The 18,184-nt window shown below is 37.9% G+C and overlaps 1 protein-coding gene across 1 annotated transcript in view; it reads left to right on the top strand.

The window, feature by feature from the left end:
- LOC107671081 (syndecan-2-A-like) overlaps positions 1-18,184 on the top strand; it is a 34,942-nt gene that overhangs the window by 12,534 nt on the left and 4,224 nt on the right. The window contains exons 2-4 of the mRNA XM_016463927.1: positions 12,135-12,246; positions 16,886-17,046; positions 17,338-17,470. Of these exons, the coding sequence (XP_016319413.1) occupies positions 12,135-12,246; positions 16,886-17,046; positions 17,338-17,470 (406 nt within the window). The remainder of the gene's footprint in view (positions 1-12,134; positions 12,247-16,885; positions 17,047-17,337; positions 17,471-18,184) is intronic.

The raw sequence follows: 18,184 nt of genomic DNA, 5'->3' as shown, positions 1-18,184 counted from the left end.
TGTCCCTATTTTACCCAGCACTGGGTTGTATTTAACCCAGCATTTTTTAGAGTGTACATGCAGATTGATTATCGGTATAAAGTCTGGTCCACTTCGCAATTTATTATTTTCCTGTCTTCCTACTGTCTACACTCTAAAAAGCACTGGGTTAAAAACAACCCAATTTGGGTTGTTATTAACCCAAGGGCTGGGTAAATATAGGACAGAACCCATCTTGGGTTAAATGTACCCAGCAAATTGGGTTTTTTCATTTTTACTATATTACTATCTTATTTTTTTCTTCATACATTAAATAATGTTTACCGATTAACTTAAGTCCTCTAAACTTTTCTAAAGTACTTCACACAACCACTGGTTTGCATGATAACTTCCTTTATTTTCCTTTATTTAACATTTACAGCATTGTTTATCGTGTTTTTAATAGGCTATACATATTGCCTATATTTAAACTCGTTTAACAAACATTAGAACAAAAATGCAACATTAAACAGAAGTAATTCACGTGTAATCGACCATACCGCCAATCCAAACTGTATGCTAATTGTCAATCATCTTTGACGATAGTGGTCCTGACAGAACTGTATTTTACCGAAGAATGCATCAATTCAATGGCGCTTAGAACTGCTACCCAAAAAATGCCTCAAAAGTCTCAACCCAGCATTTGGGTTAAAAAAATAACCCAGGATTTTTTAGAGTGTAGAGCAATCATACATGAAGAACAACCAATTTGAAATATCAGAAAACCCAGAAGAAATTAGCATGAGTGTAAACTTTGTAATTAAAATGTCTCTTAATTGACACACAGGTATTAGGTACTGGTTATTTCACAGACTGAACTCAGAAAACAAAGCTCAATATACAATAGAGTGCTGGTTCCTTTGACAAAAAGCCAATTGAATTTTTTCATTAGCTTTAGGATTATTGAGGAAAATAAGCTCTGTAACCAACAAAAGTTTATGATTACATGTTTTGATCGTCAAGATAATCTTCACACATGAACACAACATTTACGAGTTTTGAAGCCTAAATATAATTGCCAGAAGTAAATAGCTAAAGTTAAGCAATAAAACCACGACACCATTGTTGCATAAGGTTCTGACAACTCTTTCAATCTAAAGATTCTTAAATAAGAAAATTCAATCTCTTATTTAAAATCTACAAGTTATAAAGTTTAAGTTAGAATAGTTTGCAAGAGTCTTAAGTATAAACACAATGAGGGTGTAACAGTGGACTAGTGAATAAATGAGTTTTCCTGTTCTGACGTGATAACATTTAAAGTGTTTTCTAAAAGTTTCTCATCCACACTGAAACATCGGAAAACTCTGCATGCATAAAACCTCACAAATGCACAGTGAGATGATACAGAAGGAACAGACACAGTAAGTTCTCATGAAATTCTTCTGGCAGGATCATTTTTATTTAGGAAAATATCTCACCATTCACTGATGCATTCATTATATGTTTGATCTAAAGCGCAACTGCCCTCATGTTTTGCCGCAGGACAGTAATTGCAATACATTTTCTGGCATCTTTGCAGGACTGCAGTATGAAGAGTGTAAAAAGTAACACATCTTTAGCAACAGTGTGAAAGTGAATAGCACAATACTGGTGAACAGGCAAAATACCGGTATAGTGTGGACAAGACCCTTATTTCAGGTATTTTCTCAAAAGCACTGATTGTATTAGTGAGATACCTTCTAAATTGTGTTTTTTTTTGTGCCACATGTATCAGGCAGTCTATAAAATGACTGCAGGCGATCTGTGGGCATGGATCAAGGTTTCATTACCCAGAGCAAAAACCAGTGCTAAGCCACATACAGAATTAAACGTGTGAAACGTTGCTTAACCCAAGGTTAAAAGTGGCCTGGGGGTAAAAAACGGTGTTAACCCAGGGTTAATCGCAGTGGGAAAAACCTTTAAAGGGGGCATCGGATTCTCACTTTCCACATGTTGGTATGATTCTGTATGGTCTTCATGAAATGTCTGCAGCATATTTTGGTTAAAATTCCTCTGTGGTCGTGTAAAACAACATCCTTTTTACCTTGCTTTTAACAGCTCTGATCACAGCGACCCATTTCGGTGCATGTCTCTTTAAATGCTAATGAGCTCTGCTCACCCCGAGACTGAATTCTTCTGGAGGTGCAGCTGGATCATGAACATCCTTGAGTTTGAACTTTTTAGCAAAAAAGTTACTGCCTTAAATTGTCCCTCGTTAAGAAAGCAGTCTGGAGTAAAATGATTTGTGCAGACATAAATGAATTTAAGTGTATTCGGTGGTGCATTACCATCAAAAACATGTAATCCACTGCGTCCTCGGTGGCTCTCATATCGGGGGAAAATGAAGACTCTTATCACTTTTACATCCAACTACAAAACACCTGCATTGCTTTCGAGTCTTTGTTTTCGCTACAGCTGCTCGAGCGAGGAGAAAATGGAGGCTGAGGGCGGGATATGCTAATATGGGACAGTCCGTCAGTGGTCGTGGGCGGGACTTGCGCAACATGACGTCATATTGCTCAGAAAATCTAAATGGCTTGATTATTGAGACTGTTTAGGTTTTTTGGGGATTAAAGAAAAAGTAGTGAATGGATTGTTATCATTGAAGGGTGGTTGTGTTCACACACTGCTAAGACACATTAAATGCACATTAAAAGTGAATTTTGCATCCGATGTCCCCTTTAAGTATATTTTCAGCTAAGTAGCTATTACAGACTGCAATATGCAACATACAGTTTAAATGCAACCTCATGGGTAAATCTTGAAGTACTGTACTGTATGTCTGTTCATTAAAGTGAAGCAGACAACTGAGGTCACACTGGATTTAGCTTTGTGTCCACAGGTAATTCGCTCTGTACCTCTGATCAGAGAGAACCAGAGCAGATGTTGGCTCTGTCTGTGTTTTCCACCAGGAAAGATGGTGGCTTTATGGCATCATTGTGCAATAGGTGTCAGTCTGAACTAGGAAAGCACACCATGTTTTCCTGCAGCTGGAGTGGAGAAGCAGACTATGTGAAATTACACAGCCAGGCCTCAGGGGCATGGAGAGGAATTTCAAAGGAAACACGGCAGTCTGCTTCATATTGAGATTACATTAAGGGAACCGAATGCAAGGTTTCATTACCCAGAGCAAAAACCAGTGCTAAGCCACATACAGAATTAAACGTGTGAAACGTTGCTTAACCCAAGGTTAAAAGTGGCCTGGGGGTAAAAAACGGTGTTAACCCAGGGTTAATCGCAGTGGGAAAAACCTTTAAAGGGGGCATCGGATTCTCACTTTCCACATGTTGGTATGATTCTGTATGGTCTTCATGAAATGTCTGCAGCATATTTTGGTTAAAATTCCTCTGTGGTCGTGTAAAACAACATCCTTTTTACCTTGCTTTTAACAGCTCTGATCACAGCGACCCATTTCGGTGCATGTCTCTTTAAATGCTAATGAGCTCTGCTCACCCCGAGACTGAATTCTTCTGGAGGTGCAGCTGGATCATGAACATCCTTGAGTTTGAACTTTTTAGCAAAAAAGTTACTGCCTTAAATTGTCCCTCGTTAAGAAAGCAGTCTGGAGTAAAATGATTTGTGCAGACATAAATGAATTTAAGTGTATTCGGTGGTGCATTACCATCAAAAACATGTAATCCACTGCGTCCTCGGTGGCTCTCATATCGGGGGAAAATGAAGACTCTTATCACTTTTACATCCAACTACAAAACACCTGCATTGCTTTCGAGTCTTTGTTTTCGCTACAGCTGCTCGAGCGAGGAGAAAATGGAGGCTGAGGGCGGGATATGCTAATATGGGACAGTCCGTCAGTGGTCGTGGGCGGGACTTGCGCAACATGACGTCATATTGCTCAGAAAATCTAAATGGCTTGATTATTGAGACTGTTTAGGTTTTTTGGGGATTAAAGAAAAAGTAGTGAATGGATTGTTATCATTGAAGGGTGGTTGTGTTCACACACTGCTAAGACACATTAAATGCACATTAAAAGTGAATTTTGCATCCGATGTCCCCTTTAAGTATATTTTCAGCTAAGTAGCTATTACAGACTGCAATATGCAACATACAGTTTAAATGCAACCTCATGGGTAAATCTTGAAGTACTGTACTGTATGTCTGTTCATTAAAGTGAAGCAGACAACTGAGGTCACACTGGATTTAGCTTTGTGTCCACAGGTAATTCGCTCTGTACCTCTGATCAGAGAGAACCAGAGCAGATGTTGGCTCTGTCTGTGTTTTCCACCAGGAAAGATGGTGGCTTTATGGCATCATTGTGCAATAGGTGTCAGTCTGAACTAGGAAAGCACACCATGTTTTCCTGCAGCTGGAGTGGAGAAGCAGACTATGTGAAATTACACAGCCAGGCCTCAGGGGCATGGAGAGGAATTTCAAAGGAAACACGGCAGTCTGCTTCATATTGAGATTACATTAAGGGAACCGAATGCAGTCTGGAATGTGTAAAGGGGCCGTTCGGAGTGTAATAATCATATTAGTCTGGCAGTGTGAGCTTCAGCTTCACCCAGCAGCTAAAAAAAACCCTGCTTTGTCTTGTGTATTCAGTGTCCTCAATTCAGTCTCTAAACTGGTAGTTTTTTCTCTTCTTTACGGTATCTTCTTTGCTCATAAGCCTGTTAGACTCTATAGCCAGTGCTCTTTTATGTTAGACAATATATGTGCATTCCTGACTCACTGATTCCATTTATTTTTATGATAAATAGGACCACCACAATGATATACCCTGCTTTTAAACAAACAAATTTAACCCCTGGTGAGTTGTGACCCCCTGAGGGCTGGCCTTGTAACAAATGTACTTTGGATTAAAGTATCAATTATAGGGATGCTCATTTTAACCGTTTAATCGGTTAACCGACCGTAAGACTTTTGACCGATTAATACAATCAGTTAAAAGGTTTAAAAAGTCATTTAACTATACATTTTTTCAGTAATTTATCAAAATATTTAAAAAGGTTTGCTGCATGGTTAAAATACCCTACGCGTATAAAATTTTTAGTTTTTTAGGGGGGAAAAACATAACACTCGTATAAGTCGCATTTTATTATTTCATTCAGAAATAGGCCTAATGCTGGCGCGAAATGTTTACAAACATTATAATAAACACTGTAAACATAGCTAAGCTATTTTAGTTCCCTCACTCCATAACAAATCCTTTAAATTAACAGTAACTATTTAGAAAAGAACAAGAATTAAAAATATAAGAAGCTATAGTAATACTGACTGTATTTTATTATGATAATGAACAGGCTGCGTTGTCAAGGTGTGCGCGTATGCGGCGCCGGCGCAATCACTTGAATTTGTTCCTTCTAACAGTGGAAGAAACTACTCCTTTTAGTCCTAAAGATAATCGGAATTGTAAAAGGTTTGCCTTATCAATTAAATGGCAAAGACTGACTTGTGTGTTTGGTAAATAGTTGGCTAACTTCTAAGCATCTCATAGACCTCATAAGGTCAGAAACATGCAAGTACACAAACGCAGACGTGAATGCTTGACTAACGTATCGTAAGCGAATGGTCCTTTTGAACATACATTAAACATCTGTTGTGTCACTGTGCCAGTAACCTCAGTACTTAAATGGGTGATAGATTTTTTTTTTTTTTTGGCCTCATATTTTTTTAATCAAAATATCATAACTCGGTCTTCATGTGAAAATGACAGACTTGGTAACGTATGCTGGACTTGCAAAAATGTAGTCCAATCGTTTAGTCTGCCTAAATCCTTCAGTTTTGAGTGCAAAGCCCGCATCTCATCAATCAAACCAACAACTAATTAATAGAACCAACTCCCTGCTCTATTTTTTCTGTTAGACTGTAATTTACATCACAATATGGAAGAGAAGATCTGACACTACTTCTATTTTTTTTTTAAGTCTTTAAAGTTTAGGTCTGACAGATTTTGGAACGTAAAAATGCACAAAAATGAACTTGTATAACTAGATGCATTTGCGTTCATGTACTTGGTTGGAATATGTATCATTAAAGTACTGGTGCTGCATTTTTGTTGGTGAATCGCATTTTTGAATTTCTCAGTCGAGTGCTGTGGTTAATGACATGGTGTTGTTTTTTTTTTTTGTAATAATCTATCAGTTTACTCAAAAATATTTAAAAAATGCAGTTCATACATGTTTTTAATTTCTGCATTAAAATTAATTTTGATATTTTTTAGAAATGTCAGAGTGATACAACTGTCCAGAAATCATAGTGAAGACAAATGCCTCACTAAATGAAGTTCTTGAAAAAAAAAACATTATTAAGCACTTTGGCATAAACTTTTCTGATTATTTCTTGTAAAAAAAAAAAGTTTTCTGAAATTTTATTGTAGTGTAACCAACTGTGTAGACCCTGGTCAGACGAAGTATAACCATTAGCTGAGTTTATTTAGAGTAGACAGGCAGTAACCAGACAGACAGTTCTGACAAAACAAACAAATCCAAATCAAGAGACAGCAGGGGTGAATGAGGAAAACAGGTAATGTGATACACAGGCTGGCTGAAGGTAAAGACAACACTAAGAATTGCAAAACAACTAGATGAATTGGTAAGAATGTGTACTGAAGTGAGACTAAACAGAATATGGAGGCTAATAAGGTGAATTGAGAACAGTTGTGGGAGAAGATGGCAGGAAGCAAAGGATTCTGGACATTATAGTACAGGGTGAGTTAATATTCAGGGGAGGAAGACCTCATGTAGAGAGGAGTGGTGGTGCCAGGACTAGTGGAGAATTTGACACCAACATGCAGAAAAAAAAATTAAACAGGAAGGATTATAAATAGATTATATATATTGAGGACCCCTGCAGACCCTTATTTGCGTGTCCAGTTCAGTCAATCAAAATCTCCGATAATTTGACATTTTTCTGACAAGACAATGTTAGTTCAGGTTGTAAAATTTCATGTGGTGAGACAAATTTACAATACATTTATATCTTACAAATTTAATACATTTATAAATAAAATAACTTTTAATATATATACTGTATATATATATATATATATATATATATATAAAAAAATATATATATATATATATATGTATGTATGTATAAAAACAATTCCCCTGCACAATAAAGATGTGTACATTCAAGACCCCGATATACTCACTGCCAAGTTTTTTTTTGTTTTTTTGTTCTTAGGGATAAAAAAAAAAAGTTAACACAAATAAACACACACACACACACACAAAATTGACAGAGAAAACAGAGGTTAAGAAAGCATCTGATCATAACGTTATGTATATGTTTGATATCAGCTCTAGAATTCGGCAAGTAAAGTCACGTCATGTTTAATTATATACAGTGGAGATCCTAGACTTCTGGGGGCCCTACGCAAAACTGTGTCGGCGGGGGTTGCGGTGGAGTGGGGTATGAGTGGTTAGGAACGAATGAATGAAACGCATTTGTCCGTGCTTCACTCTGTCTCTTCCGCGGCTCGGTGCACTTTCAACTCGTTTTTTTAGTCTCAAGCAAGACTGTACGACTTTCACATTACATGATTTGACTGATTTTTACGTAGAAAGGGTGACAGCGCACGCATTAAAAGAAAGGATCATTCATGTTTTCATAACCGCTGGCCAAATTCAAAAAAAATTAAATCATCTTTGAGAGCAAGGGGTCCCCTGGTGTTTCGGGGGCCCTACTCAGCTTGTGTATTTTGCATATAGGGAGGATCGGCTCTGATTATATAGCACTTTATACAAAAGGTTGCTTTAAAAGCAGCTTTACAGTATTAAGCATGAAAAAGTAATGTCTGTGTTGCTTTCAATTAGAATTACAACTTCAGTTTCTATAAAGCAGCTCTCCAGCAAACTTTCCTAGAAACTTAAGTTCGCTAATGTTAAGACTAACATAAGCGATTTAGACAAACAGAAAGAGCTGCTTTTTTTGTTGTTGTCCAGACTGAGTATGTCCATGGAAAATAGCTGCATTTACATTCACTAGCTCAGTTTACCGTATTTGTGTATTTTGCACTGTGTCTCTTGTGGTAAGAGTCTGAGGGAAGCCTGACTAGACTTAATTAATCGAGTTTTCACAGGGTGTGGAAACAGACAGAGCCACATGGAGGACTGCCACTAGCATTTAGCTTCTATCACTGTCATTCTCTATGTGAAGGGCAAATGAAATCATATTAAAATGATACTAAATTATAATATAGATGTAGACATTTTAATGCTGGCACAGACAGCATTCTAATTTCTTGGCCTCGTTGCTTCCTGTCTTTGAATTATTCACCTCAATTTCAGTCAGCAGTAAATGTTTTCCTTTTATGTATTTTAGACCTCTGCTTGCCAAATCCAGCATATGTGTCAGTACTTTCTCTCTGCTTTCAATTCTGCGACTTGGCAGCTGCGTACAGCTGGCAGTACACTGTGTGTAACATACGAGTTGGTGACGGTGTGCTGAGCGAGAGAGAGAGAGACACGGTGTGCTTGGCTGCTTGGCAAGGCTGTTTGAGTGAGAAGAGTGAGCTGGTTGTGAGTTTCAGAGTTTCCTGTCCAGCTGTATCATTGGCACGGGCTGAAAGAGAGGAACTCAGACCCTCGCACAATACAGCACTTGTGTTGCAGTTCGGGAACTCAGGAATGCGGCTCTCACCTTCATATGGCTGACAGGAGTTTGTTTTGGAATGAGCGATATTATCCAACACACTCTTAACCTCACTTGCTCACTCCTTCTCTTTTCCTCACTTACGTCTCTCTCACTCTTTCATGGCCGTCCTCAAAGTAAATAAAATACAGTGACTTCAGCCTGAAATCTGAGATCTGCCTGCTCCACCTGCAGTAGTTTCTTTCAATTCGTGACTTTTTAGTCCCTTCATCCCGTTAGCAATTTTGACTGAAGCTCTTCCGAGCATTCCCATGCTATTAAACGCAAGGAATTTCTAGAGACTTTCCTAAATCACTTTAGCCATTCATTAAAGCCAGTTTTCGTGAAACACAGGGGTGTGAAAATCGCAGGGATCAAAATCGTTCTCGCTGGAAGACGGATTTAGCAACAGAGACTCACACAGTTTTATATGATAGAAAAACGAGGAAAAATGTATGCCGGAACTATTTTAGGATTTGATACTGGTGGTTGAGTTTGACCTTTAAAAAATATAAATGTGCTATTGTTATGAGACAAATGTTGCTCTGGCAATTATACTTTTGTACATTCTATACATGTATCGTATTGGTAACACTTCAGTAGGGACCAATTCTCACTATTAACTAGTTATGAAGCAGCAAATTAGGAGTTTATTGAGGCAAAAGTCATAGTTAATGTTTTGTTAATAGCGAGAATTGGACCTTAAAGTGTTTAACCATTGTATTTAGATATTTAGTGTTATTAGCTAAAATAGGCATGACTAGTGTTATTGCTTATAGTTAAAGTCGAAATATAACGGAAGTAACAAAGTATCTTCCATATTGTTGGTGAATAAACGGAAGTCCATGGACCGAATTCGTGACAGGTGTACATTCAATTGAAACAGATTTTTTTAAATAAAGGCTCCAAAAGTGATTCTAAAGTTTTTCACACAGATGCCTTAGTAAAACTTTTTTTTTTATTGGTGTGAAGAACATTTTAATAATCTAAAGAACCTTTTTCCACTATGAAGAACTTGCAATGGAAAGGTTCCATGGATATTAAACGTTCATGGAACAATAGATGTCAATAAAGAACTTTGGTTCGCATTCCACTTTGTTTCACATGGCAGTGACTTTCAGACAAGCTATAACTTACCATGTTTAATATTAAGTTCTAAATGTGGAATAAAAGAGAGAGAACGAGTAAGAGAAAGTGAAAAGGGAAAAAAATTTGCTTTCAAAGGTACTTTTGTAAAATGTGCTTCATATGAACCTGAAAATGTGCTTAATGTGGTAACATCTGAATGAACTGGAATATGATTCATATAATTGATTCAACTGACAACATTAAGGTACATCAACAGAAGTAGTTTTTAAAGGTCAGATCAGGAAAAAATAACTACACTTTTTACTGAGCAGGAAGACATCAAGGCACATTCAGATCCACTGTTTGTGCTTCCTGTCTACAAAAAAAAAAAAAAAAGCTGATTTTTGTTTTTCTCTTTTTTTAAACTTTCCTGGACAAAAGCATTGTAGTTGTTAAATATTTGCAGATATGTCTAAAGCTCACATGAATTTGTGCTAGATCACTGAGATGACATTACGTTGCTTTTGAAGTCTGTCTGAAAGCAGTTTGCTTAGAAACCTTCATACACAAACACTGGCTGTTTAGTCACTGACTGTCTGGACAGCTGCCTTAGGTTTCACACACAGCCCTTATGTCACTCAAGTTCAGTTATTGTAAGCTGTCGAGGTTAAACAGGGTTTTTGTATACCGTCTTCCTGTGTGTTCTCTGTCACGGTGAGCGATGATGCCTAATGAAAGCCTTTGCTTTGTGAGGAGACTATGAAAAATGTGAAGAGTCAAACAGAGGCTGATGTATGTTTGAGATGCCCCGAACAGGACTGATCACAGGCTGATCATAGGCTCTGGCTCTTCTATGGCTTTATTTAGTCTTCCATTGGCTTTCAAGTCCCGTTTAATCTCCCCCTCAGTGCCTCTGAAAACAGCACCCGCTCCATCCTCCTGTTACTGTACAGGCTTTGAATCCAACCTCTTCGTTCTTTCTGGGTTTTTATCCTGCATGAGTAACCGCTATAAAATTGAACCTTATCACCTGAGTGCCATTATTTATCATCCGGGTGAATAGGAGAATTCGGATTACACACAAAGGTGCTTGGAGTATTATCCAATCTCATTGTCGGATCCATTGGCGCTCTTGTAGACTTTAATCAAATACACACACATATACAGACAATATCAGTGCTTCAATTCATTGTTTGCCCTCTACAATATAAGAAATACAATCACACATAGGTGCACAAAGCGTGGCCCGCTGTTATTGTGACTGGTCCTGTTGGTGGTGCATTGTGATTTGCTGAAGGGTTAATATGGATGGAAAAGATCAGAGGTGGCTGAGCCCGAGCGAGCATGAGTGGTGAAGTCTGTGGGAGATGACAAGGGCACTGGAGGATGTGATACCAACACGGCGAGAAATAAAGGATCATAGGTTTTGCAAATAGACAGTGGTCCATCTGCCCTTCTCTCTTCACAACAATGATAGCCTCTTGCATTTGTTTGCTAGACCGTGTCTGTCCGTTTGCACCCCCCTCAACCTTAAAGTATTACTTCAGAGTGATAAACCTTTTGTAACCTCCACAATGTGTAGAGAAATGACATATGCTGATTGATTGGTTTTTAGTGCCGTTTTAGTGGGTCAGAGAGCTTTCAGATAGGGCTGCACAATTAATCGAATTTCTAATCGCGATTACAATTATGGATGCCACAATTGCGTAATCGTTCAAAGCGGCAATTAATCGTTCAAAGTCCGCTTATGTTATTCTGCGTGCTTTAAGATCCGTTTTTTTCTTTCTACATGTTATCTTAAGGGTTTTCCCCATTATTTTAATTTTAGTATAACATTATAATACCATTCATATTTTTACTTTTGAAGAAACCAATCCGATGTTTAGTTGACATTTGAGGCTTAATACTATAGAAAAGCAATAAAAGTTAGAGTTTTTCAGTTAGAGTGTTTTCAGCTTGTTTATTTTCATATAAAAATACGGCATGCAGTTGCATAAAACAATGGTGTAAACATTATTCAATGTAAATTGTGATAATCGTAATTACAATTTCAAGGGAATAATCGGCAATTATGATTTTTGTCATAATCGTGCAGCCCTACTTTCAGAGAGTTTTCTCCTGAGGAAGAGAATCAAACATTACTTTCCTTTGAGGTTGTTTCCAGGGAAACAGAAGTGGGAGGAACCTTGGGGAGGCGTTTTTGTTGTTTATGTCTTCAGCATAAAGCAAAATCAGCCAAGATTTTCTTCTGTGTTGTTTAGAAATGGAAAAAAAAGTTTTATTTGATATGTTAATGGTACTTAAGTGGTGTACCCTTTTTTTTTGTAACTGTGAAGATTTCTTTGAGATCATTTCATATGTAAGGGAATGACTAAACATTTTTCTTTCAAGCAAGTTTATTCGATTTTCAGATACTTTTGTGATTAAATTGGACGTTTTGGCTGTGAATGTTCTGCTTGTGTTTACCTGTGCAGGTACTGGTCTCCAGTCAGTCCCCTGCCTCAACTGATGACATCTATTTGGATGACCAGCAGTCTGGTGACTATCCTTTAGATGATGATGACTTCACTTCTGGTTCAGGATCTGGTAAGTTACTATCACTATTCTGAGGCATCTCCTGAGACTGCGATTTTGATATTATGATTATTGTTCAACAAAACCCTAACACTGGGGTGGAAATGGTCTCTACAAACAACTTAGTCTCAAAATGATTGGCAAAGCAGCCCAGATCATCAGACCTACAAAAACCCTGAACCATGCTGGCCTAAGGCCTTGTGTTCCTCCTCAAAGTCCACACTTTGAAGACAAAATGGCACTAATGTAGGGTAGTAGTCTGCTTTGGACCCGTCTGAAACCTAAAATGAAAAAATGCGATATTATGAATTAAAAAAAAAGACTCACTGGACACTAGCATGCAACCGACAACACCTCAAGTCCGCAAGTACACACTAAATGTGCCATTTGTAACAGGGCTATCGAAACCCATGGAATGGCTATTTTGACTTGGTCTGGGAAGTAGCCATCTGTAGGCAATCCAATCAAAACCTTAGCAAACGCATAGAAATGGCCTGGGAACCACCCAGAACACCCTTGCATTGTGCCAGCGAGTAACATCTCATTAAAAATACGAAAAGTCTAGTCTAGGTAGAGTAGTAATGTGTATTCTATAATTATTAAAGGTGCCATAGAATGCACTGATACAATATTTTAAATTGTTCTCTGATATCTACATAGAAGGTATGTGGCTTAGGTAAGGGCAAAAAATATCCAGAAACGGTTTTACATGTCCATTTACAACCCTAGGATTTGTCCCTAGAATGAAATGGCCTGTTTTTACCTTATTTGGAAGGGTCATGAATAATAATGTTGAGCTCTGCTCTGATTGGCTGTTTCACAGTGCGGCTCATTTCAGTAGCTCACACAGCATGAAGGAAACACAGGGAAAATATATATTTCAATACTCTCTCTCGCAGTTATATCGTTGGGTAATTATACTGTATATAAAATGCAGGCATGAGGGAGCCGCTATTAATATATTCGAAAGCACGATCGCTTTTTACTTTCGCTTTCGAGATTTGCGATCGCACATGCTCTGTGTAAACTACAGCGGCAGTACTTACCACACATTTTACAAGATCAGATGCTTGTCAGTGGTGCTCAGGATCTGTAAATCATTTGCCATCATCCTCAGTCATCTCTCCTTACTCTGTTTATGTGGTAAGTGAAATCTTATGTCCTGTAACAGGCTACCGCTAGCAAGCAGCTAGCCATGTCCCTTTAGTGGCTCGCGTTATTTTATTAGAATGCGCGTAATTTTTTTTCCGTGCCTTTCTGAATACAGACACCAACCCATCCCTGCACATCACATCCCCTGCACAGCCTGGAACATAACATTTATTTCCATGATCTGTCATTTTCGCTATTATCCTCGCTTGTTTCTTCACAATACCTGCAGAACTTCTGATGATTCGGCTGTCCAGGTTCGGCTGGCGGCTGGCATAGAACATGGGCGGGTATATGCAAATGTTGGGGGCGTAACTATTAGTGATACCGACTGTAACGTCACAGTCGGTGTTATGTTCTGATTCGCCTATTTTTCAGTGGTCTTTTGCATGCACGAGATTTACATAAGAAGGAAGAAACAATGGTGTTTGAGGCTCACGGTATGTAATTTCCATGAACAGAACTGTTATTATTCAACTATGCCAACGTAAATACAGTTTTCCATTCTATGGCACCTTTAAAGACAAATGATGCTATTACGTGCTACTTATGCTGCAATTTGGTACATTTTCTTAGTCAACTTACTAGTGTAGCATTGAGTTATGGACTTCTAGTAGAGCACCTCATCACCTCGTCACCTATTAAGTTATGGGCTAGAAAATTATTAATTAAGTATTTATAATCAACCCACAGAGCCAGTGTTGTTGTGTCTAAAGGTTGTGGGATGTGTTGTTAATAGAAGGGCTGCTAGGTGATTGCTAGACTATGCTGCCCACCCTGTGAGCAGACAGATGTTTCACCTGCAGTCAAACGCGGTCAGCCAAGACCACCATGGTCACTCAGCCATTTCTCTACCTCTTATTGCTGTACCACAGTGCCTTGTACCTGGCACAATTACAGTGCAAAATGGAGAGTATGGTTGAAATATTTATACATTTTATACAGTATATTTGTCTCTCTCGGAAACACTTTAAGCACAATTGTGCTGATCTTGCATTCTCATTCTGTATGGTTATATTTATACAGAACTGAAATTCCAAGAAAGAGAGAAGGTTGGAACATTTAAGCTAAAGCTCAGGCCATTATAGTCCCATCAGACCATAACGTCATAGACGTGCAAAACTCTTAATTTTTTAAAATTGACTTACAAATGACTAGTTGCATAATAATTTCGAGAGAACCCTATATGATCAGGCTGGTTTCAGGTTTACTAAATATGTTGCTAGGTGCCATTTAAACAGAATGCATTTTTGCATTTAAAAAAGATAGATGCAGGGTTGTGAAATATAGCGCAAAATCTAGAGATGCTTTTTTTTTAAAGAACTGTTTTTAATGTGGTTGCTGCAAAATATGTGCAACCACAGCGGTCAAACATGTTCGTCTAGTGCATGTAAAATTAGCACAGAGGAACACAAAAACACATTCTGTGTGAATGGGTATCAACATAAAAACTGTCCTTGTGTTTAAAACGTCCAGACAAAGCTAAAGATATCGCATAAGATATAGGCCTATGCAATATTTAAGCAACATCATACAAGTAAAAGTGCTGTCGAAAATAAGCACGGTTGTACACAGTATTGCCAGTGACTTTTTGCTCTGCCAATGAAAATAGTGCCAAATTAAGCCCCATCGGAATTAACACTTGTGCATCCCAGAGCAGTAGACAGTAGTTTCCATTCTGAATGAATCAGTTAAGAAAATTATTCAGTGACTCTCTCATGAAGACAGTAACTTAGTTCATGAATGATGTTCCGCTTCACTTTTAGACTTCTGCCATTTTGAAGTGCGTTCCAATTCATGAAGTGGACGAGGGAAGTTTATGTGGACAGGGCCTCGACCCCTCGATTTTGACAGAAGGAGCAAGTCTACTTCACATGTACTGTACACTTCAGGCCACTCCATATACCACAATGCAACTCGATTGTGATGTCACCACAGATCGCGTTTAATTTACTCCCACCCCAAACAACTCTATGATATATGATTTTTTTTTAAACAGCCCAAGTATATTCGTATACATATAGAATGCTGCATACAAGGAAAACATTTAAATAATTAATCAACTCCATAGTGGATTCCAGATGATTAAGGGGACGCTCCAATTCAGCCCATTGCAAGGGTTCTGCCAAGTAGTGGGCACTAGGGTTGTGACTATGAGGAAATTTTCCCACCAGTTAATCGACGAGTGACAACACCGGTAATACCGGTATCACCGTTGGGGTGGGAGTGGGGTGTTAGTTCGTTTGAGTTTCCCTCTTTTCTTCGCTTTCAAATGGCTTGTAAAAGTGCCTTGCGAATTTTACTTTCACTTTCAAATTAGCGCTAACTGCCACAATTCGGCGTCAAGCAATTGTTTGTTTGAGTTTTCCCTCTTTTCCTCGGATTTCTTGGCTTTCAAATAGCTTGAAAAAGCGCCGTGCGCGTTTTACTTTCACTTTCAAATTAGGGGCAATTCAGCGTTGATTCAATTCAAGCAACAACAACATCAAACTCAGAACTTTTATAAACAAAACGAATAAAAATACACCATATAGGCCTATGCCTAATAAAATAACAAATTACTTAGGCTACACAAAGTTTAAATAGGTATATAAAACTGAAAATCAGCAAACACTGTAGAACCAAATAAATAAGAAACATAGAACGTTTATTAGCAAAACGAATAAGAAAGCTTGGAGGCATGGCATGTACACCTTGATGTAAAATAAAATAAATAAAATTCACAAAGTTTAAATAAAGTAATCAGCAAACACTGTGGAGCCAAATAAATAAGAAACGAATGTTTAAAAAAAACTTCCAGTCAATATGCTTTTCAAAATCTAAAATATTGCCAAACAGGCGCCTTTGCATTTCCTTTCTAAACAATCTTCTGCCATCGTCTTGTCTTTCTCACCTCACCCTTGTCAGTCAGCTCGACTCACTCTCCTCATGTGATAAATAAAATCTGACTCCTGCTCCTTGGTGCACTGTCGTTCGCGCACAGTTCGGCACGCTGCGTTGAGCATTTAGTTTTTAAAAGTATCGGTCCTCTAACTGAACTAGGCTAAATTATTTTTGTTACTATAAAAAAAATCAAAACGACGGTGGGGGGCGGTGCCGCGGTAGGCAAATGACGTAACCGGTGTTGCGGCTTAACACCGGTATAACCGAAAACACCGTCTATCGAAGCAAGCCTAGTGGGCACCCGTGCAGTGTAATCAATGACGTATATCCTAGTCAACGAGACGTAGGGAAGTTAGTGAGAGAACGGCATAAAAAGACGAAGTGGAACGTAGCCCTAGTCAGTTAAGTAAATGATTCCAAAGAGAGTCACTTGTCGCCACCTAATGGCATTTAAGTTTAGCCCGCAGAAAGAGTAAATTAAAAATCCTCGCAAAAAAAAGACAAGCTGAGTGATATGTGGACAGACACTGCTCTGCCAATCAAATGCATGAAATATTAGGAAAACATTATTTTGTTTGATTCTCATCTCATTTTTTTTATTTCTCATGCGTCTCTTTAGGTTCTAGTGACACAGATGATGACGAAGACACTTCCACGGTAATTGTGCGGTACCCAGAATTCAAAGCAGATTCTACTCAGGAGCCCGTCTACAGCAGCAGCCCTAGCTTGGAGTCCTCCATCAGCATAGACACATTCATTGATTCAGACTTCGGACCAGAGGTGCGATTGCTCGCCCATTTCAGTCATACTGGTTCTGACACTATCAAAGCTTTTGCTGACTCCCACTGCTCCGAAAACCTGCACAGCCTGCAAAACTGTGACAACTTGTGATACTTTTGATATTGGCCCTTTTTGACGCTTACACTGACCTACTGTCTCTCACAGTTTTACTGGATCCTTCAATCTTGTTATAGAATCTCTTCACTCTTTCCGACACTATCTACAAGCTGGACTGTTTTTTTTGTGTCAGCAGTTTGGATGCTAAGCTGTCTTTCTCTCGCTGTTTTTTAGATCTCTGACTATCAGACAGAAAAGCCCCAGGTCACTGTTGAAGCCACCAGCTCACCGAGTGTTGTACAAGACGCTGACCCGCTTCATGAGGTTCGCACAGAAAATCTCTTCCAAAGGACAGAAGTGCTGGCAGGTATGTTCAAAATTAACAACATGCAAGAGTGATTCTTCAATTAGGGGAACTTTTTAGTCACCTATTAAGATTAAAAAAAAAAAAATGCTTTAAAAATGTAATTATTGCAATTTTCACAATTATTAAAGTTTTAATATGTCTCTTTAAACACATTTTCATTTTGTGGACTATTTAAATGTTAATTTGCTTTAGGGTCTCTATTTTAGGCTCGTCCTTGGTCCAGACCTTATAAAATATCTCAAAATCAAGAAAATTCTACTTTGTACATCTGTCTTAGACCTTAAAACAAGTTTTAGTATTAAGTATTTTTTTAATATATATTTAGCATTTATGTGTAGAATTTCACCATTTTTAACAAAAAAATAAATAAAATAAATCATGCCATGCATTTTACAGAATAATTGGGTTTTTTCAAAATAAGTTTACATTTGGTTATGATGGAAATGAGAAGTGATGAGGTGCACATTGCAGAGTGCCAGTTTAAAGACTAGAAATATAATTCACTGAAAAATTTCACAAAATTAAAATTCATAAATATTGGCCAATTTGGTAAATAATTGGTTTCTTTTTATTTATTTTTTAATGGACTGCTATTTGACTTGTTGTGTTAGAAAGTTCAAGGCTTATCCATGATTTATTATTTTTATTTATTTTTTTTATTTTTTTTTGCCAAACACATTGAAAAATGTCAGTAAAATAATAAGAGTATTTTTT

Source organism: Sinocyclocheilus anshuiensis, unplaced genomic scaffold, assembly GCF_001515605.1.
Source record: "Sinocyclocheilus anshuiensis isolate Anshui unplaced genomic scaffold, SAMN03320099.WGS_v1.1 scaffold3049, whole genome shotgun sequence".
NCBI lineage: Eukaryota > Metazoa > Chordata > Actinopteri > Cypriniformes > Cyprinidae > Sinocyclocheilus > Sinocyclocheilus anshuiensis.
The sequence above is the reverse complement of the archived record's forward strand: the minus strand, read 5'-3'. Positions and strand labels throughout refer to the sequence as shown.